Genomic DNA, 21,895 nt, shown 5'->3' with positions numbered 1-21,895 from the left:
TGGCTGTGTTGGCCTAGAGAACTACAGGTGGAAGAACAAGTAACAAAGGTCTGTTTCTCTATTAACCTGGTTCTTATAACTGAGATCCTCTCAGAACTTGGACTTTTCAAACATAGTAGAGCGCTCTGCTTCAGGTTGTTCCCTTTTCATACCTGCAAATACTCCAGTCTTGTTGTTCTATTTTCAGGTCTGATAAGCCCCGAAGGACTTGCCATCGACCACTTCCGTAGAACAATGTACTGGACGGACAGTGGCCTGGATAAGATAGAGAGGGCCAGGCTGGATGGCTCTGAGCGCAAAGCTCTCTTCCACACGGAACTGGTGAATCCTCGAGCCATTGCTGTGGATCCAATCCGAGGGTCAGCTGGGCTTCCTGATTCTCCTGCTACCTGTAGATCCTAATTTGAAGCCCTTGGATTTTAAACGCCGTGTGAGGAGGATCAGAACAAGAGTGTAAAGCTCCAATGCATGAATATAACAAGATCTACTAGGTGTAAACACTGTTCTAGGCTAAGACAGAGTCTGTTCTTTCATGGAGCTCACATTCTAGAAGGAAGACAGTAAACTAATGAATAAAATAAAAATTATTTATTTGTGGTATGATACATAGAGAATTCAGAGACTATGTGAGAGGGACTGGGGGCTGATACGGATCAGGTGACCAGGCCAGGCTAACATTTAACCTTGAATGAGGCGGGTCTCCTTCAGTAATGCATTAGGAAATCTTCATGTTGAAGCCACAGGTTTATCTTCATTAAATGGTGAAAGTAACCAAACTCAGACTCTGACACTTACTTCTCTGGCCTCATTTTCACTATATTTAATTTATCCCACAGCAACTTGTACTGGACAGACTGGAATCGAGAAGCTCCTAAAATTGAAACGTCTTCTTTAGAAGGAGAAAACAGAAGAATTCTGGTGAATAAAGACATTGGACTACCTAATGGTTTAACCTTTGACCCTTTCTCCAAACTGCTCTGCTGGGCAGATGCAGGTATTACTGGTGGCAGGCAAACACAGAGCTCTTCATTACCATGGGTGCCAGCACTCTACCACAGATTTTACAAAACCAAATCTCATCATGTAGAACTTTTAAATTTTTAACAGTATAGTCCAGAACTACTCATTTAGTTGGTGTATAAACTTGTTAACACTTTGTATTGATACTTATAATCCTTCCTGGGGTTTTGGGCGGGGGCGGGGGGGCAGTGTCTGTGAATTAGGTGCTATTTGAGGGCTAGTTCTATGTCCAACTCATTTTTGTACCACTTGCCCTTCCCCACACAAGCACTTCGTATATTGTTTAAAGTAAAAAACTTTACCTGCTGTTGAAATTGACAAACCTAGGTAAGTGAACAAGAGGTTTTCTTTTTTTTACCAGTAAGAACATTTTAAGTATCTGTTGCTTTACCAGTCAGTAGGTTATTAATGCTGAGGAAACTCTTTGGAAAGTGACATGTCAGGATGGCCTTCAGGAATAAGCTGGGGTTGCCGAAACTCAAGGTCTCGCTTTCTGTAGTGTGATTTCCTCACTGGAACAACTGACCAGATGCTGTATGTCTACTTACATACTAAGGAATATGAAAATATCCATTCTTAAAGAATTTATAATCTAAGCCAGTTGGTCCAAATCAAGTTATTTTTTCTAATGTTACATTGTAAAAAACTATTTGAAATTTAAATCCAGGTTCAGTAAGAAACTGATTAGGTATTGCAAAATTTTGAAGACTGCTTCCTTTACACTGAAAAATACAAACCACGTTACCATTTTAACCATGTTACCATTTGACTTTCAATTTGTATCTAAAAAAAAAAACAAGTCTTTAAGAATTTTGTTAAAAGGCATTATACACTCCTTACAAAAGGCAAGTATTTATCTAGATGTTATGTTTACAACTTATGAGGTGATACTTGAAATTAATTAGGGTAAAGTTTATGTCTAATGTCCTACTTTGGGAAAAAAATGCAATCCTCTCTTCACAGGAGTCCAAATTCTAAAAACTAGAAGGCTATTAAACAAACTGAAGACTGAAAATAGAATAGGAAAATTTTAATTTTTAAATTTTAACACTGCATTGGGAATAAAATATCTTATTCCCTATTCTACCTGTTTCCTTTCAGAAGGCCCCTACCTGCCACAAGTATTTTTGGCAAAGGAGTTTTCTTTCCTCATGGTATGAAAGGATCTCATTTTCCCTTTCTGATGTTTTAAAAGGAACCAAAAAACTGGAGTGTACACTACCTGATGGGACTGGACGGCGTGTGATTCAGAACAACCTCAACTACCCCTTCAGTATTGTTAGCTATGCAGATCACTTCTACCACACAGACTGGAGGAGGTAAGCCTGACTCACACTAGCCAAGCCTGAAAAAGCAAACTGTTCTGGAAGACACACCACCTGTCTTACCTAATGTCACTAATGACTTTAGTAATTCAGTGGAGAGCGTAAGTTTTCATTATTTCTTAATTAGCAGATATCATTCAAGTGTTGCTGCTTTTAAAATCATAATGGTATTGCTCACATGTTGCTGAAAAGTGGCAGAGCAGATACTAAACAATCCAAAAATGAAGTGCATTAATCTAAATCTGATTTTCAGAGAATAAAAGACTACACATAAGTGGTAACATGAGGTGTATTAGCTGTATGATTTAAATTGATTTTTTTTAAATGACATTATGGATATATTGTCCACCTAGCAGGAGGAGAAATACAATAATTTAGGCTAATTTCCCTTAGCCTTGCAGTCTTGATTTCATTGGCCTACTGTTGTAATAGATCCTCAAGTAAATTGTTCAGCAAAGGTTGATTTACACTAGTGGTTCTCAAAATTTTAGTGTGGCATCTGAATCTAGCTAAGGGATTGTTAAAACATATTGCCAGGTCCCATCCCATAATTACCGATTCAGTAGTTGGGAGTTGGGGCCCCAAAATTTGCATTTCTATTAAGCTCCCAGAGGATGCTGGTCTGGGGACGACCACTTTGAGAACCACTGATATAGAAAATCTTCGAATCTAAAGGAGTCAAAACACATTTGGCAAAATTTTAAAAAATACATTCTAGAAGACTAGCTAGCAGACATTCTCTATTGGAATGGACTTTCTATCCCACCTTCAATCCCACAAATTTACTCTTCCTTTCTGTTACCAGGGATGGTGTCATATCAGTAAATAGAGACAGCGGCCAGTTTACTGATGAGTATCTCCCAGAGCAGCGATCTCATCTCTACGGGATAACTGCAGTCTACCCCTACTGCCCAGCAGGTAAATAAAATGCTCAGGCTGCTCCTTTGGACCAGCAGGGTAGAGAAGGATATACCTGGTAACAGATTACACTTGGCCCAGGTACCAGCTGCTGCCACAGCGACCAGTGAGAGACACTTTGAATTAGGAAAGTTAATGGCTGATACATAGGGGTAAACTGTCTTTACTACCCTAAGTCTACCTAGCTTAACTATACACAGAAAGGTCAGTCTATGCGGACATATCCTCCTTAAAATACTTGCTGTTGCAACTGGGTTATATTCACTCACTGTCCCTTCCACCTCCCCTCACAGGAAGAAAGTAAATACAGCATCATAAAGGACTTGGAGTTTACAATCAGAATCGGACCCTAAAGAACATTTACTACAAACAAAGGTGAAGAAAGTGAAAAGGAATTGGACTTACAAGATGAACACTTTCAGTACAAAAAGACTATCTTGTGGAAAGTTAATACCTCAATCTTTACTACTGTATTTTGAAAAACAGTTACTACAAGCTTTAAAAAGTAACCATTTTAATTGTTACTTATTAAAGCAATTTTTTGTACACCTTTCTATCATATTTAAAAGGTCAAATTCAATCAACTAAGAACCAATTAGAATATGTTAAGACCCTAAGTCTAATTTTTGCTAAGGATTCTTTCTGGCCAAGAAATTAAAGCATAGGTTATCAGTATAAAGACAATCCTGAAGATACTAAGCCTTGACCTAGAGAAGGCTATGCAGAACTGGTGGGGAAAAAACCAACTTATTTAAAGATCTTTTTTTTTTTTTTTACCTCTACATCACTGCATTTCTATTTATATTAAAAGGTGCTAGAATGTTTCAATTTGTATCTTCTGATCCTGTAAGTCCCTGTATACTTACCCACAGAAGTTACTACATTTATAAATACCAAAGATGTAACAATTCTCAAATTTTCTAGATTACTCCAATAAAATATTTTAAGTTTTCCTATGATTTGAGGATCTGTATTGTCTCTATAACAAAGCTGGGGGTTGGCATGTATCTCAACCACAAAGAAGATGATTAGTTATATACACAAACACAATAGTCAGAAAAAATCCACTTTCCTGAACTTTATTAAAGAAAAAAAAAACAATGATGGTAAATCTTGAGAACATAGTCAATTTTCTAGGATTCTTCCCTTGAAAATGTGACATTTGATTTCCAAACACATGCCAGAGCGTACATGGTTCCCAATTGTACTAATCAGGTGAGAAGCTGAAATCCTAAAATGTTCATCTTCCAACTTTACCCAGTCTGTGGTCTGTCTTTGGATCAGCAATAATTGCCTGAACAGCTACTATGGCTTCATTAATTTTTGTCTGTAGCTCTCTGAGCTCTTCTATATGCAGCAATCGCAGAATTTGAGCAGCTTCATTAAGAACTGCATCTATTTTATAAGAAAACTGCATTAATCAGTATTCAAGACCATTTATTGCCCATTTCTCCCCCAAATATTCATCCCCCAAATGTCTAAAAATAGTTTGAATTCAAACAAAATCACTTACCTCCTGTGTCAAAACCAAGAATGTGTTTATCTAATGCAACAGGCAAGCCCTTTAAAAAATAAAAAGGTCAAAATAGTTAAGAATCATGTTTTCTCACCTATAACTGAAAATCAACTAGCCATTCTGTTAACCCTTTTAGCTGCAGTGGCAAGGGGGCAGAGAATTTTCTCTCTAGATTTGCCTTTTGATGAAAGAATGGCCTCTACATGTAGTGGAAGCTAGTTCTGTATCACCCATTCCCTCTTTTAAGACAAGGCATACAAAACAGTAGCTCCTTTTACAGCTATGCTCTATCACTGCTGCTAGGGAAGGGCAGCTGAGCAGGGCTGCTGCTGCCCTACTTTAGCTATAGTTGGCAGCAGAGTACAGGGCAAATGGAACAGGATTATTTTTAATATTTCTGTGCACATTATCTTTATACGAAATCTAAAATACAACCTTTTCTTCAGCTAGCATGATGATTACCAGATTACCTATATATAATTTAAACTTTCAGTAATAGCTCATTTGGAAATTTTTCTGAAATCTACGAAAATGAAGAGACTCTAAACCATTTAGTTAACTGGTCAGTACCTACACAGAGATATGCCAAAGATGGTAACCATGATGCCAAACATATGGAGTTCACAGTAACAGGAACAGTCTAAACTCTGATCATACTGTATAAAATCTATACTTTCAATGTTATAAATACTAAGCTGTCACTACTTGATTCTTGCCTTATCCATTAATGTAAATCTACTTAGGCTCCAACTGCCTTAAAATAACTAATATTATCTAAGTGAAGAAATAAATGGGTATGTAAATTCAAACAAAACTAAAACCTAGAATTGCACTGAGTGGCTTTCTATGTCAGTCCTGTTTTTGCTTTGTCTGTCAACAGACCACCAAGCTATCCCTAAGGTGACCACATGACCCAAATGCTAGTTATGATTATAAACAAGAATACTTATTGTAAGAATTTCTGCACTGTATTACCATAGCATGGTACTAAACTTAGGACTTAGAGCACATAAAATAAAATTTTACTTTGCAAACAAGAGCAAAAAGATCTGGCTATGCCCTTATTTGCACTGCCTTCAAACTGAGGGCATAGTTTCGCTGAATGAATGAATAAATGATTTTATTATGCCCAAACAATTTACTGCCTGTTCTACAGTGTGGGTGAAAGAAGCTGATCTTTAATCCAATTTCCAGTGGTCTGATTCATACATAATTAATAAGCAATAAGAGCCTTTAAAACAAACAGTGTCTTTCAGGGGGGACTACACTGCCCTGGCATTAGTAACTTTTTAACACTGCTGGGCCTTGCTAAAGATGGGATCAGAGGACAAAAGACATTGGGGAATTAGGGGAGACAAAAAAGGACCAGAATCTAGAATGTCCGTTATATCCAAGGCATTCATTGCAGTTATCTATGCATAGCAAGCAGCATGATCAGACACCTCCAACAGCTGCTGCTAACCCCTGAGGACATTCTCTGCACTATCTTTAGTCAATGAGACTTTGAGAGTATTTGGATTTCTAGTATGCTTCATCTCTAACACCTCAGAATTAATGGAAACATAGTTATAGTGTTAAGACTATTCCTCAGCCTACAAATCAGGACAGAAAGGTGACAGCTGCAGTCACCTGTACCCAGAAACTTATACTCTAATATAGCCTCTGTGCCCCCTTACTCCCTTCAATTGGGCTGACCAACTAGCTCATACGGGCCTTCATACATAGACCTTTGTCCTCAACTACCATTAAGAGCACTGGTTCTTCGATCAGACTGCCTGAGCTCAAACACTTACTACCTTAGGGATAAATTACTTTCTCCTAAGTGATGCTAGGAAATATGAATAAAATGAGGAGAGATTTCTCTGAACAAAAGAGACAGGACAAGATTTAGGTCAAAAAAGAAAAAAATTAGTAAGACAAGTTGTATCCTGTTTTTGAGCAATTAGTCAAAATAACCCAATAATACTATTTTACAAGGTAAATTCTCTTAAACATTTAACTGGGCTCGTGCAGTGGTTGTGCTGGTAGACTGTGGATGTGCTATCAGTAGCTGCTTTAAGGTATCAAGTGAGATAAGTTTTTCACTCAAAAATCGCTATAAATTGCTTAAAACCAAATTCAATCCCACTGAAATAAGCTATCCTTTTTCTGGGCAGTTCTAACTAGAATGGTTACCTTAAGCAAATACATAAAAATATTAAATCATAAGAATACCAGAAGGAACTTTCATTAATAATTATTTTAAAATTTGTTAAAAAAATAACGCATACCTCTTTTGTTTGGTTTGCTTTGGCAACTGCATCTTGTGTCAGGCGCTCCTGTACCAAAATGCGAATTGCCTAAGAAACACAAAAATAGTTTTTACTTTTTACTGATGTTCGCCTTTTTGCTGAGTTCTATAGAATAATGATACCCAGTTTGAAGAAGTTAGAATTACCTATACCTCATTAACAAATTCACCAATAAATTAAAAACAAAACTGCTGACAGAAAGCTTTCACTCTTAATATTTTATAATGTGGAAAGATGTTCATAAACAAAACAAAATCATCCCTCTACAGTCAATGGAATCAGACTATTGTGGATCATTACAAGGACTCTATTATAAGCATGCTCCAGCATAAATGCACACACAAACTCTTGACACAGTGGGTTAGCATATAATACGCACTGTCCTTGATTTTTTTCACTTAATTATGGTAAAATGTTTTCAGATCTCTCATACGACATTGTTTTTCTTCATCACCAAAGCATTTTATTATGGCAGCTACAATTGAGAACATACATGCATGCATGTACCTAAGCAGATACTCTAAAAAATAAGATTTTTTAAATGGAATTTTAATTAGTGGATAACAATTTTAACTCAAGTGCAAAAACTTAAAAATATCATTAATGCAAGCCAAATGCTACATTTAAAAAGAATCATTAAAAGAAAAGAATCATTAAACCAGTCTTTAATAGGGATCACGAATTTATTCATCAGTCTAGTTGCCAAATAGTATATCAATTCTCAGTTGGCAAACCTATCAAAATGTTTTCCATGTTGTCATGGGCTGTTTGAATGCTTCTTAAAATAACTCCAAACATGCAGCTTAGAATTTTACAAAGTTTTAAAAGATTTTTATTTATTCATGAGACACAGAGAGAGAGGCAGAGACCCCGCAGGAGAAGCAGGCTCCCTGTGGGGAGCCCAACACAGGACTCGATCCCAGAATCCCAGGATCATGTCCTGAGCCGAAGGTAGATGCTCAACCAATGAGCCACCCAGGTGTCACATAATGCTTTTTATTATGGCTGATTTATACTTTCTCCCTTTGGGTTTTTAAAGTCTAACAAAAGCACCCCAAATATGCTAGTCTATTTGTCCTCTCACTCAGTTGATGAATAGAGGTGACATGGCCACTGCAGAACTACTGTTCCAAAGCAATTTACATAATGGCCTGAGTAAGGAACAAGCCTTTGAAAGGGCTAAATTTCAATAAAAACAACTTATCTATTTTTAAAAGTTTTTATTTATTCACTTAAGTAATCTATACATCCAACATGGAGCTCGAACTTATGACCCTGAGGATCAAGAGTCACCTGCTCTACTGACTGAGCCAGCCAGCTGACCCAACTTTTTGTCTCTTAGCATCCAATGTGAGTTAACATGCAGATCCAGTATAGAGAATTTTAATAATCTAGAAACAGTTTTTCTCTTATTACAACTGTCATTTAATACACACAATTCTAAAAAGTAGAATTAGTTTTGGCTAATCTTTTGTGGGTAGAATGGAATTTAATTACTGAATTTAACTGCAAAGTAGATTAAGGTAATTTACCTGTATATAGTCCAAAGCACTCAATTTCTCATAAAATCAGTACTAATTTCTATAATAATTTCTAAGTCTGGAATCTTAAGTACCTTAAATATACTGCTCCCTTCTCCCTATCCTGGCCTACTGTACTATCACAATTGCATGACATAAATCTTCTGAAGTAGGAGTATGTTTTTCCTCTTAGAAGAGACCTGTTTCAAATCATTAGGTTCCCTGAACTGCAGGCATGAATTGAGTGGCCTATGTAGGATGGAGCACTAGGAAAATAAAAACATTCAGTCCTCAAAAAGATTTTGGGGTATAGGGTAGCCCAGGTGGCTCAGCAGTTTAGCGCCACCTTCAGCTCAGGGCATGTTCCTGGAGTCCCAGGATCAAGTCCCATGTCAGGCTCCCTGCATGGAGCCTGCTTCTCCCTCTGCCTGTGTCTCTGTCTCTTGTTAATAAGTAAATAAAATCTTAAAAAAAAAAAAAAAAAGATTTTGGAGTTCATATTTTTTACCACATCCACCAGGACTAATTTGGCATTTTCTATTAGTGAATACAGATCACGCATCTTTAAAAGGACTTATTAAATAGAAGGGCAGATACAAGAAAAAGAATAAACCACAAGGTTAGAGTGCCTAGATTAAAATCCTGCCTCTCTCATCTTAGACATCATTTATCTATTCTCTTTAAGTCTCAATTTTTTCATATTAAAATGAAAGGATATCAGCATCTACCTCCAGGATTGCTAGGACTGAATGAGATCATCTTTGCCAAGGATTGAGGACAGTGGCAGGCACAAAGTAAACACTTTCATGTTAGTTGTTACCAGATAATCTAAAACAGATGAAGTCATGAAATCTGCTTTAAGTCTCACATTCCTCAATATTTCAGTCATTAGCCAGATATCTACATATAGGTAATTTTTAGAAACTGAAGTTTTTCTTCTACATAAAGAGTTTCTGTCAAGAATCAAGAATATGCAACTGACCTTAAGCATTACCAGGTAATCATCATGACGCTGAATCTGAAGAAGGTTAGCCAAAGCCATTACACCAGCCTTAAAATCAGGATTATTTACTATAAAAGATTAAAAATGGAAACTTATGGCTCTGCAAACATGTAGTTACATATATGTAAGCATATAAACTTACAAAATACATTTTTAATTTTCCAATAACAAAAAAAAGTCTTAGTTTTTAAAACTGCTGCTGCTAAGAGAATTGTTGGGGCACTGACGATTAGGTAAACTGATGAGATCAATGGGGTCTGTATTAATCAGCTACACTGAACAATCCAATAAATGACTAAGTTAACTCACATTCGGACTGTGCTGTCACTTTTCCGGCAGGGCACATTTATGTAACACTTAAGTAACATTTCTTTCCAAAGCTATTAAATTTAAACCAGACCCCTTCAATGGACAATTTTCCCCAAACCTTTTCTCTAAGCAGTAGCTCTAGTCTTTCTAAGCAGCTTATTTATTCTTAAGAGTAACTTGTAAATTACAGGTCACAATGAATCTATCATGAAAGAATACTTAAATTATTATAATAGAATCTTTATACTTTTAAAAAGAGAATACTTAAAGGCATCTAGAAGTGAAAATAATGAAACATTTTTACCACTTGTCTAATGTTATTAGATTAGAAAAAATATTTTATGGATCCAGAAAGGCAAACAATCACCACCATGATTATATACAAATCAAAACCCCCAAGTTAATATGAAGAGATCGAAGAATAGCATTCTAACATTCAAATATTCAGCTCTAAGAGGAGGGAGAAAACACACTGTAAATGACAATAAAAACAGAGAATAAAGCATCAAAATAAAGCATTCTTAATTTACTAAAACCAAGGAACCCAAGACTTCCTCATTCTAGGAAATAAACATTTAAGGGACCAAAAATGTTGATGATCATTTTTATGCACTTACATACTTACCATCCAAATTGATCAACGGCTCGGCATTTTTAGCTGCGTTGTCAGCATTCTTTGTATTATCGGGTACCAAGTCCTTGTATTTTTCAGCTGTAAACATAAGCAAAAATACAATTTGTAGAACTGCACCTTAAAGTAAAACAAACATTGCTTATTTATTGAATTTAACTGAGCCAAGCTGATAAGCATAAGATAACTCATCCAAACAAAATTATTTTTTGCTATAAAAAAATCCATCAGAAGACAATGCGATTGTAGCTTCCTGATTAAGCTAAAATGATTACTGACATATCTATACAAATATCTCTTCATTAACATTTCTGCAAGTAAGACTTTTTAAATACCATCTAAATTTGAGGACAGAAGGTATGCATTTACAGCTTGCTGAGAAACTTAGCAGGGGAAGAATCAGAGGAAGGTTAAGTATAGGTTACACAAGATTAAATACAAACTTGCTAAAAAGTTTCTTCCTAAATCTTTTGAATGCCATATATGGAATCCAAAAACTGTGCTTTCTAAAAAAAATCAGCGCTTCAAAGACACCATCATACAAAAATCTAATTTTATGGAGACCTGAAACTCACAATTCCAAAGGCAAGTTTTACTTACTTTTACTTGAGAAAACACTTAAAAAGACTTTACAACTCTTAAGTATTTAATAAAAATTCACTAAACTTAATGCCCCAAATGCCATAGTGTTTCTATGATTTATAAATGAAAGAGGGAAAATAAAAACATTAAAATTTAAGTCAGTCAGGGGTTACCTTAAAGGAGCTCCCACTGGCCAAACCTGGAACAGTGTAAACATCAAAATATACAACGACCAAAAAAAGATTATGGCCCATTGAGTAAAATAAGAATCCACATTTCTATAATGATTTAAATAGACAAACATAAATTGAAGAGAAAGGAAAGCTGCTCTTTACAGTAAAAAGCCAACACATAAATGTAGAACAAATGATGAAATTAGAAAAACACCACTGGCAATCATCAACATAATAATGGACTCAGGCAAGAATAATCAAATGGAAGCTAAAGGTAGAGGTAAAGTCTGAGGAGCAAAAGCATACTAACATCATAACATCATCTCAAAGTATCTCCCCACAAGATACAAATTTATTACAGAGGGGAAAATATTAATTTTACAGTGGAGAAACCTTATCAAAGTGATTAGAACATAACCAGTAAGAGGGCATATCACTAACTTTAGAAGAACACATTATTTCTGTGCTATTCTTAACAAAAGTACAAACCTTGAATCTACTTATGAAGAAACATCAAACAAACCCAAACTGAGGGACACTCTACAAAATAAATGTCAGCATCATGAGGCACAAATAATGACTGAGTAAATGTCCCAGATGACAGGACACCAAAGAGACAGAACAACTGAATGCAACACATGGTCCAGGATTGGTTGTTTTTTGCTATAAAGAACATTACTGAGACAACTGGTGAAATGTTGAGTAATAGCTATATATAACAGTACTGAATCAAAGTTAATTTCTGTACTGTAATTATGTAAGATAGTGTTTTTTTTGTGTGTGTTTTTTTTTTTTTGAAATGTGCATCAAAGTACATAAGGGGAAAGAATCATTTATAACTTTAAAATGGTTGAGAAAAAAGGTACATATATGTCTATGTATATATAGAGAATAATGCAAATTAAGTAAAATGTTAACATCTATAAAATACAGAAATGTGAAAATTCTTTGTAATATTTTGCAACTTCTGTAAATCACCTTAATTGACAAGCTAATGAAAGGATTTAAAAAATGTTAAGGCACAAATAATAGAAATTCACAATGGTTTCATCAAATGAGAATAAAAAATTTAAATACCTTACAAGTCTGGAAAAAAGAAACATATTAAAGTAAAGCAAAAGAACAACAGCACCTCCTATTGCTAAGGGATAGTTTTACTACTTTAACCCTTTTCCAAAAAAGGGTTTGCAATTCTCAATTTTAAAATTAAACAGAAACTTGTTTTCAAGTTTAGACTTTTAATATACTTTGATACTACTTACTTTTCAACTATAATTCAACTAACGTTTCAAATAAAATTCAACTATAATTTTTCAATATAAAAAAATTTATATTTCAGACATAAACTCTTAGTTTTTTGTTTTTTTTTTAACATACTAAAAAAAGACCCTGCTATTACTAATAGGTATTTGTACTTAAGAGCTACAGTCAACTGTAGGGACACACACTCATATGGCATCTACTGTTCTTGGTACCCAGGTAACCTAAACATGCAGTATTATAAAACAGGACAAGAGAAATAAAAGGGTAAAACATGAATGAACTGAAATGTGACAACTGTATTTGGGAATAGTTGGAAAACACCTTGGAAAAGCTGGGGAAAATTTTGTTGCAAATTAACAGTTTCTGCCAACTCAAACCACAACACATAAAGACTTTGCTAAAGACCCTAAAAATCAACCAATGCTACCAAGACTTGAGATTACATACTTACTAAAGGAAGAGACTTAACTATTTTTTTTTCTAAACTAAAACTGAAAGTAAAGAAAGTCTTAGAGCTTTCCTTAAGATTTCTGCCATAAGGCTTCTGAAATTTAAACTAGCAAAACACAGCTGGTTGGATGCTCTGTATCAGTATACCTAAACATTCATAAACCATATTCATCATTTATTAAAGTTGATAAGCACATCTATTGTATCTGACAAACTATGTCAGATTACTGTAGCAGTAAAATCATGACTGCTCCCCTGCCTCCCCAGCCCCTAACCCCAAGATATCTATTATCCCAATTCCTGGAACTTACGATTATGTTACATCGCAAAAGGGACTCTGCAGATGTGATTAAAATAAGGACCTTGAAATAGGTGGATTATACTGGATTATTGATGTGGGCTCAATATAATCATAGTATCCTTATAAAAGGGAGGCATGAAGATCAGAGTCAGAAAAGACGGGACAATGGAGCCACAAGAGAGATATGAAGATGCTATGCTGTAAATCTGAAGATAAAGAAGCCAGTCAAGGAATGCAAGCAGCCTCTAGAAGGTGAAAAAGACAAAGAAGAGATCTTCCCAGAAGGCCTCCAAAAGGAACAGGGCTGTGTAGACAAACTGACTTTAATCCAGTAAAACAGAAGTTGGACTTCTGACCTCCAAAACCGTAAGATAATAAATTGTGTCTTAAGTCATTGAATTTGTGGTAACAAGAAACTAATAGAGGTACTACATAGGAAACAAAGCTGAGTATCAGCTTACAATTTAGTGGGGCAAACAAGACATATAATATAAGCAAAGTGGAAAGTGACAAATGACCTAAAGAGTAGACAAGGTAGAGTTAAAAGCTATGAAAGTTGAGAAGGAAATATTGTTGCGAGGTGGCATTTGAGCTGGATCTTGCAAGATGAGTTGCATTTGGATGTGTAGAGCTAGACTGACATGACATAATGGCCAAGGAAAAGTGTACGCAAAAAAAAATCTAGGGGAGAAAAAGAGATAGAAACAGGAAACAGCACTCTTAAAGTTTGGCTGGGATGTCAAGTATGTGAATACTAGTTAGACACCAGTTATCAAAGGTCTTGAATCAGGCCAAAAGACCTGGAGTTCCTTTTGTAGACAAGGGGAAAGCCATGGTGTTTCTGAATATGTAAGAGCTGTTCTTTGAAAACAAAGCAGAGAATTCTAAAACATTTATGTTTCAAAAAATAAGCCCAGAGGGCCTGAGGATGAAAATAGAGGTTTATGCTAATGGAAAAGGAGTTTGAAACATACTGTAATAATCTCAGCAGAAAATGACAAGAGCCTGAACCAGGGTGAAAGGAGTGGGAATGAAGATACAATGGACATCAGAAAAGATGGATGGTAACAGAATGGGAGGAAAAAGAAGACAAAGGTCCAAAAGGCTTCAAATGGGGTGCTTAGTGGCTGGTTCGGCTAAGCGTCCAACTCTTGGTTTCAGCTCAGGTCATGATCTCAGGGGTCTTGAATCAAGTCCTGCCGTGTACTCCTCACTCAGCAGGGAGTCTGCTTGAGATTCTTTCCCTCTGTCCCCACCTCCCACTTCATGGGCATTCATGCATGTTCTGTCTAAAGTAAATAAATCTTAAAAAAAAAAAAAAAAAAGTCTTCAAAAGCAGAAGATGACAAGGACTGGGAATGACAGCCCCATAAAAGACAACAACATAAAACTCAGAGAATGGAGGTAAGATAACTGGACCTTTCCTTTAGATCCTGGCAGGCCTTTCAAAATGAAATGGTCTAATGAGAAGAAACAAGAGTTTACTGGAATTTCTTTTCTTTCTTTCTTTTTTAACTGCAGGTACTAGTATTCAAAAGTTTCCAAATAAGTATCTATAATAAAACAACATGAAATATAAGCAGTAAACATATTTTGGCCTATAGTACCTATTGGCATTAGATGTACGTTTCCATTTCTTGTGAAATTACCTGCTGCAAATAACACTCTGAAATACTATCCATTCTGATACTCTTAATAATTTAACTCAGAAGGCTAAGGTGCAGACTGTAAAAGACAGCAAATTTACCAAAGTAATGTAACTTTGTGAGAAGATAATTACCAGGAGACACCATTCCCAAATTCTAAAAGAAAAAATCTAAGTACCAATGAGAGGGCTGCTTTTCATGTTTTCTAATAAACGAAAAGACTGTAATTTTTGAAAAGAAAACTCTTTCCTAGACAATTTGGGAGTTGGGGGTAGAATGAGAGCTAGACATAAAAGGATGGTTACAAAAAATAAACTGTTAAGTTCCCTACATTTTAACATTCCTTTTGCCCCCACCTTTCTTCTCCCTCTCTTTAAAACACACATTCCCCACAAAACATACCATTATCTCCATATTCAAGTCTAACAGCTAAACCAAGAAGCCAGTCAATTGCTTCCTGTCGATCTTGAATCTTGAAAGGACAGTTAACATCTCTGAGATACTGTGAAGGAAAAATATCTAGTTTCATTATTACTATAATGTCACAGAAAGAAAAAATGGTAGAATTGAAAGAGATCTTAGTTTGGATCTCTATGAATGCAAACAACATTTACATTACTAAACTGTTGATGCAATTATATAACCCAAACAAAGGAAACATTTAAGTGTACTACTTAAAGAAAAAAATTGTTTCCATCATGCTTTTTAAAATTTTTGACTTTTGCAGATTCCTGGAAGGGCACCACTGATCTAGAACAACTTCGTTATTTTATAGATGAGGAAATAAGGCCTCAATATTAACACTTGTGAATAGCTACACAACTTGGATCTACGACTTGAACCTAAACTTTCTGATTCTAGGTCTGAAAACACATGGAATTTAAAACAAACAAACCTTTAAAAAGAATATACAAATAAACCAATTATTATCTAAATCTTAGCTTTCATATTATGGAAATGCCACAGCCATGTGACACAGATGTAGAATGAAACCAAGCATTTTAGATGAATGCCAGAAACTATATAAAGTGGCCACTATCCTTCAAATGCGTCTCTCAGGAGCTTAAAATCTCATTCCAGGAGCAATTCCAGGAGAAGTAAAAACTTCTGCAACTCCCTTTTGGGCCTAATTAATAAATCAGTACTTTTAAGCTATAACTCATTTTCTTTTTTTTTTTTTTTAAATTTATTTATGATAGTCACAGAGAGAGAGAGAGAGAGAGGCAGAGACATAGGCAGAGGAAGAAGCAGGCTCCATGCACCGGGAGCCCGATGTGGGATTCGATCCCGGGTCTCCAGGATCGCGCCCTGGGCCAAAGGCAGGCGCCAAACCGCTGCGCCACCCAGGGATCCCTATAACTCATTTTCTAACCAAAAATTTTATACCTTGCTTTAAAGAAAACATCTCATTCACATGATTTGGTCATGATACAAAAAAAACAAATCTACCTTCAAAGTATAAAAAATTATCAATATGAAAGATATTTAAAATATGTTTCATGATCTAAAAGTAATTACAAAAGTTATGCATATGCTTTAAACAATGACATCATCATTCCAAAGAGACCAACTTGAAAGATAAATGTCTGTTTGGACTGTAAATTCCAATATATTTAAGTTATCCTATTTTACCGTCACTTCTAAGTGTTTTTCATTAGAAGATTTTTTATATTCTTCAAATAGTCTTATATGATACTATGTGTTGTCCTGCACACACAAATGGGTCATGAGGTGTGATATAAACATGTTTCCAAGTCTCAAACATATTAAAAAAACAAACACAAAGAACTTTTTAAGAGCAAAAGAAAATAATCCAGTAGTAGCAATAATGGTAGTACAGGCAGGGTAAGAAATAAAGCATATAGCAGTTGCTATGGGCCAGGCCTGGCTATATTATCACTCATTAACAATACACTCCATCACTATCACATAGGAACCACTGTTATCTCATTTATTGATTATGAGACAAGGAAGTTTAATAAAACTTGCCTGTAGTCACAGAACTAGTGTGTAACTTACACAGTTCCCTAATTCATAAACTCTCTGATTCTAACGAGAAAGTATCTGATCACTTTGCAGAAGCAAATAAAAAATTTAGTCACTTTTTGTATTTTTATAAGGAAAATATATTACTCTTCAAAGTAATATAGCTGATTAAAATGTTTAATGTAAATATTGATACCGGGAAATGTGATTTTTATTCTAATTTGGAAACAATTCTCTTTTCTGCAAAAATGTTACTACAATTAAACTAAGTCAACGGGAAAATTACTCTAGCCACAAAAATAAGATATATACACAGACTTTTTCAGGATTAGTTATAGCATACACAACAATGGACATCCGTATATGTTAAACAGAACCACAAACAAATAATCTTAGTTTTTAAGCACGTCAGTGTCTTTAACAAAGTAAGTGTGTTATTGGTACCTTTTGGGTCTAAGTAAAAAATCTGATTTTGGCCACTTTTACCATTTATAGAATAGAAACCTCATAGCGTTTCCAGACAAAACTATTTCTAACACTGAAAGCTTGTAGGAAGAGACAATATAATTTGCTTTAAAGACATAATAAAAAGTTGTATCTCTCATATCCAGTTTTTCTAACACTGATCATTACTTTTACTATCTTAAAAGAACAAAATAATTTTAAGCTTGACTGTCTTCATATAATTTTTAGAAAAGCTCAGCTCTCTGTACAGTGTACTTTTATTTAACCTTCTAATTCATTACCTTTTCAAAGAACTTGGGCCAGTCACTGCTGTGGATGTTTCTTAAATTACCTCTGTCTTCAATCTTGTAGTGTCTGATTTTCTGGTCTTCAAGCCAAACAATAAAGTTTCTAAATTCTGTTTCATCTGCAACGAAAATATCTCATAAATCACTAGACGCACTAGATAAAACACTTCCTTCTCTACAAATAAATGGTCTTGTGGACTTTTTTTTATTACTCCTAAACAGTAAGTTAACTGAGCTGCTTGAAGTAGAAGTTGAAAGTGCAAGTTTTAGATGAACAGATTAGCAAATATTCTGTTCAAATTCTGGCCTGCATTCATATTCTGGCTACAGACACCTAGTGGTTGTGTGAACTTGGGCTTAAACTTCTTGTGCCTTAGTCTGATTTACAAAATGAGCATAATAATACGACTTACCTCTTGCGGTTGTTAGGAAGATAAAATAAAGATAAAAACAGTGGCTGGCACGTAGTTTTGCTATGTAAGTGTTGGTTATTATTCCAGTTCCTTTGGGGGGGTGGGGAGAGTGAGGGAGGACTGGGCAAAGTTAAATGTACAGCAAAGTAAGAGTAAAGTACAAGAAATCAAATGACAAAACAGGAACAGAGGATACCATTGTCATTTCCTGTCCTAAGTGTACACCTGAGAAAAGTTGATACATTTCACTTAGTCCTCCGAAATCTTTCTGAGGAAGGTAATATCCCCAATTTATACAAGAGAAAACTGAAGTCCAAAGATTCAAATCTAGATCTAAGCTCTGTTGCCACTGACCTTTTTTTTTTTTTTTTATTAAATAAAGGCAAAGTAGAAAGACAAAATCCTATACATTGATATGCTTCTACAGGAGATCAACAAAACACCCTTAACTGCTCAGAAATCATTTCCGATTTCAAACTCGGGCTTCCCTTATGAAGTCTTGAGAACCATACAACGATCTAAGGACCCTGGGTTGTACGAGATCACTTTCAAAGTTGTAAGTCTAACCCCGGGCCAAAAACTCTGGAAGAAATGGGCAGTGGTGGGGAGCAGTTAAGCAACAATGGGGAGCAATGCTAATGCTTTTTAGAATTTTAACGCTGGGAAATCGGAAACACCTTTCCATCCACAAATCAATCGCCCTGATCGCCTGCTATTAACTTTTTCTGCACGACTCCATAAGCCTGTTGCGGTGCGTACTTACCCCAACACGGTCAGTCCTGGACCTCACTGTGCACTCTCTTGATCTCAAACTGCAGGGTGGGCTCCGCCTGCACCCCCCTCCACCCACCCCTTAGTTCCTGGCGAGCAGCGAACTAGTCTTCAAGTTACTCAGCACCTTCCTCAGATTTCAGCACTGTGCTTCAGGTATCGCCCTCTTACCCGGGGGAACCAAGTAGCTGAAGAGCTACGTTAGAAAGCGAATACTCTTAGTGTGTCTCAGAGTGTGGGTGGGGGGTGGGGGCTGGAGTTTTAGCAAGTGCCCAAAGTGGCAATGCCCAGGCAGGAACCGGTGTGTGTGTGGGGGGGGGGGGGGCGGGCTCCGAAGCCCAGCACGGGCGGCGGAAAACAGGTGCTTGCGGCGGCCCGGAGGGGAGGGGCCAGGGGACCCCCGCGCGAAACCAGGCCGCAGAGGGTCCCGGTGGGGAGCCCGGGTGGGGGCGCTGAGGGAGCGGCCGCCGGCGGGGTCACAGACGCGCGGCCGGCCTGGGGCCGCCGCCTCACCTTTGCAGTTGAAGCCAGCCGGGTTGTGGTAGTCGAGGGCCGTCAGCTTGCGTCGGAACATGGTCCCCGCGTCTCGCTCCGGTCCCCCGGGCCTCGGCCGGGAGAGGAGAGGCGAGGAGGTGCGGGCGGCGCAGGCACCGGCGACGCGGCGAAAGGGCGGGCAGACGCCGGGACGCTCCGAAATGACGGCGGCCCTCGCCAATCGGGGCTTAGGAAGGGCGGGGCCTGCCAATGCCCACCAATCGCGGCTCCGGTTGGGGAGGCGGGGCCACGTCGAGGCACGTCGACGCTCAAATAAACTTTATTGTCAGCTTCCTGGTTGTACAATAGGCAGAAAGCGGCTGAGGAGCCAGTTGTCTCGTTTTCCAAGGCCGTTCCTCCTTGTGTTCCTCGCCTTTTTGATACAGCAGGCAGCGAATAGTAAATATGTAATTTCTACTGTTGGCCATTCCTCTCATTGGGCCGTAGAATTACTGTTTAGTATTTTCAGTTGTGTTCATTCGTTCATTGATGTATGGTGTGCCTCCCGCATAATAGGTGCTCTTCTTACACTGCCAATTCAAAGAGTTTTCGCAACGTCCCTTTCAGACGAGTTGGGAGAGACCCACGAGTAGACGTATAACTGTGACACTGCGTGATCGATCCAGACATCACCACCAGCTGCCGAGTCTGAAGCCAGAAACTGGGAGCCATCCTTTACTTGCTCTCACTCAAGTCCTAGCACCCAGTAGATCATCCATCCCTACTGTTCTCAAGTTTCAGGTGCCTCACCTCCTTCCAACTCCACCGATGCTACCTCAAATCAGGCCTTATTTTTTGCTTATTCTGATGATCAGATTTCTTAGAGTCAGTCTTGCCTTCTCCAATCCATTCCCCTCCCTCTCCACCTACAGCAACTAGAGTGATTTTCTAAAGCAAAACCTGTTTGTAATTTTTTCAATGGTTAGTATCTTTTGATGGTTCCCTGTTGCCTTTTGGAAATGGTCATAATTTAACTGTATCGAAGACTGATTGAGTCCCTGTCGGTTTTCAGACCCTGCAGAGATCACAGTGAGCGGGACAGACCAGGCCCCCACTTTCATAAAGTTTAAAGGGCTAATGAGGGAAGACAAACAATAAACAGATAAACAAGTATGAACTATGGCTTGAAGATGGCTAGGAGCTCACAAGGCAGTCAAAACTTTTTAAGATTTTATTTATTTATTCATGAGAGACCCACAGAGAGAGGCAGAGACATAGGCAGAGGGAGAAGCAAGCTCCCTGCAGGAGCTTGATAAGGGACTTGATCCTGAGATCAGGCCCTGAGCCGAAGGCAGATTCTCAACCACTGAGCCACTCAGGTGCCCTATTTTTTTTTTTTAATTTGCAATCTTTATTTTATTACTGAATATATTGTCCTACCCGCACCACCCCTCAATAAAAAATCTTACTTAGAATCCCCATCTTTCCTCCCAGCCCACCCCCACCAGCCTGGCACAAGCACTTCAGGATTCTCTGCCCACTGGCAATGTATTTTTAAGGGAAGCAACTGGAAAAGCAAGGAGTAAGCAGCAATGTGGCCCAGAGAGGCTAGAGTTTATGGGATCTGGAAAGTAGGAGAGAATGACAGCTGTTATGACAGTGGACAGAGATGGGGGCCTGATCAAGAAAGGCGTTTCATGCCATGCAAAGAGGAGCTATTGAAGTTCTTTGAGATAAGGCAACTCTATATGCTTCATTTCATTTCAACGGATTATTATTAAACACTGTATTAGCACTTGTGGGGCTTACAAATAAGCTATTTCAGGAAGTTAAATAAATACTTATAATCTAGAGTTAGAAAGTAATAATTTATGGGAAATACAAAGTGTGCTGTTAGATCCAAATACAGGTTTCCCCTGCTATCCAAAAGGAGAGCGTTCCTATGAAAATTTTCATAAGTTATAAATGGTGTAAGTGAAGAAGCAATTACCATTAATTTATATGGAAAAAAATTTAAGTGTTTCTAGACCCCCAAAACTACCTTTTCTTAGGCTTTTCTGATACCTTAAAACACACCTCGCTAATGAAAGCACAAAATAAATCAAAATACCACAGATAGAGTTCAAAGTTCTGAGGCTTAATGCAGAGATGCTGAGTGTATTTCCTGGGGAAAGGGACCTGTCTGTGCCACTGTTGCTGCTTCGGGTGCTGCTGCCTCTAGGATGGCTTACTGCAAACAAATGTTGCAAACTCTTTTTGCTTTTTGCCTCTTATTGTAAAAGCAAAAATTCAAATTTCTTTCAGTTAGCAAAAAGAGGTACTGAGAAAGGTCTTTCATAAAAGTGAGGTAGCATAATGTGAACTTTTAAAAAACAGGGGATACCTGTACAGCTTTAAGGAGGGACTGTGAGACAATCTATATATTCCAATTAAGCTGCTCAAAGAGTAAATCAAGAAAACCAGTTTAAAGAGTGTCTTGTCTCAAATAAAATTTGATCAAAGCTGAAGCTATAAGCATACACTGTGATGCATGCTAGTTGTATAATTAATG

General features: G+C 37.2%; 2 protein-coding genes across 4 annotated transcripts in view; one reads left to right on the top strand and one right to left on the bottom strand.

Moving 5' to 3' along the window:
• Positions 1-4,222, top strand: part of NID2 (nidogen 2) — a 60,935-nt gene extending 56,713 nt beyond the window's left edge. Inside the window, exons 17-21 of one of the 2 annotated variants that reach the window (XM_077909290.1) lie at positions 188-359; positions 837-994; positions 2,216-2,339; positions 3,151-3,263; positions 3,557-4,222. In XM_077909290.1, the coding sequence (XP_077765416.1) occupies positions 188-359; positions 837-994; positions 2,216-2,339; positions 3,151-3,263; positions 3,557-3,567 (578 nt within the window). In that variant the 3' untranslated portion in view covers positions 3,568-4,222. Of the gene's footprint in view, positions 1-187; positions 360-836; positions 995-2,215; positions 2,340-3,150; positions 3,272-3,556 lie in introns of those variants that run through there. The other variant, XM_077909291.1, reaches the window with a different exon arrangement.
• RTRAF (RNA transcription, translation and transport factor) lies at positions 574-19,553 on the bottom strand. 2 transcript variants are annotated; one of them, XM_077909293.1, is made up of 8 exons: positions 19,384-19,553; positions 17,681-17,805; positions 15,351-15,450; positions 10,528-10,614; positions 9,573-9,661; positions 7,050-7,118; positions 4,777-4,825; positions 574-871 (listed from the first exon to the last, which is right to left on the bottom strand). In XM_077909293.1, the coding sequence occupies exons 1-8, from the start codon at positions 19,442-19,444 to the stop codon at positions 792-794; spliced, it is 660 nt and encodes a 219-aa protein (XP_077765419.1). In that variant the 5' UTR covers positions 19,445-19,553; the 3' UTR covers positions 574-791. The 2 variants fall into 2 exon arrangements, with proteins under 2 accessions (XP_077765419.1, XP_077765418.1); XM_077909292.1 differs by lacking the exon at positions 574-871 and adding an exon at positions 4,327-4,658.
• Positions 19,554-21,895: the final 2,342 nt, after the last annotated feature.

The sequence above is a fragment of the Canis aureus genome, chromosome 9 (genome assembly GCF_053574225.1).
Source record: "Canis aureus isolate CA01 chromosome 9, VMU_Caureus_v.1.0, whole genome shotgun sequence".
NCBI classification, from domain to species: Eukaryota; Metazoa; Chordata; class Mammalia; order Carnivora; family Canidae; genus Canis; species Canis aureus.
This window is presented reverse-complemented; position numbering and strand designations above follow the sequence as displayed.

Coding starts and splice junctions, on each gene's coding strand:
- RTRAF (XM_077909292.1), bottom strand. CDS start 19,444: ATGTTCCGACGCAAGCTGACGGCCCTCGACTACCACAACCCGGCTGGC. Junction 10,615..15,350: donor ACTTGAATATGGAGATAATG/GTATGTTTTGTG, acceptor TTATGTTTACAG/CTGAAAAATACAAGGACTTG. Junction 9,662..10,527: donor GCCGTTGATCAATTTGGATG/GTAAGTATGTAA, acceptor AATCTTTTATAG/TAAATAATCCTGATTTTAAG.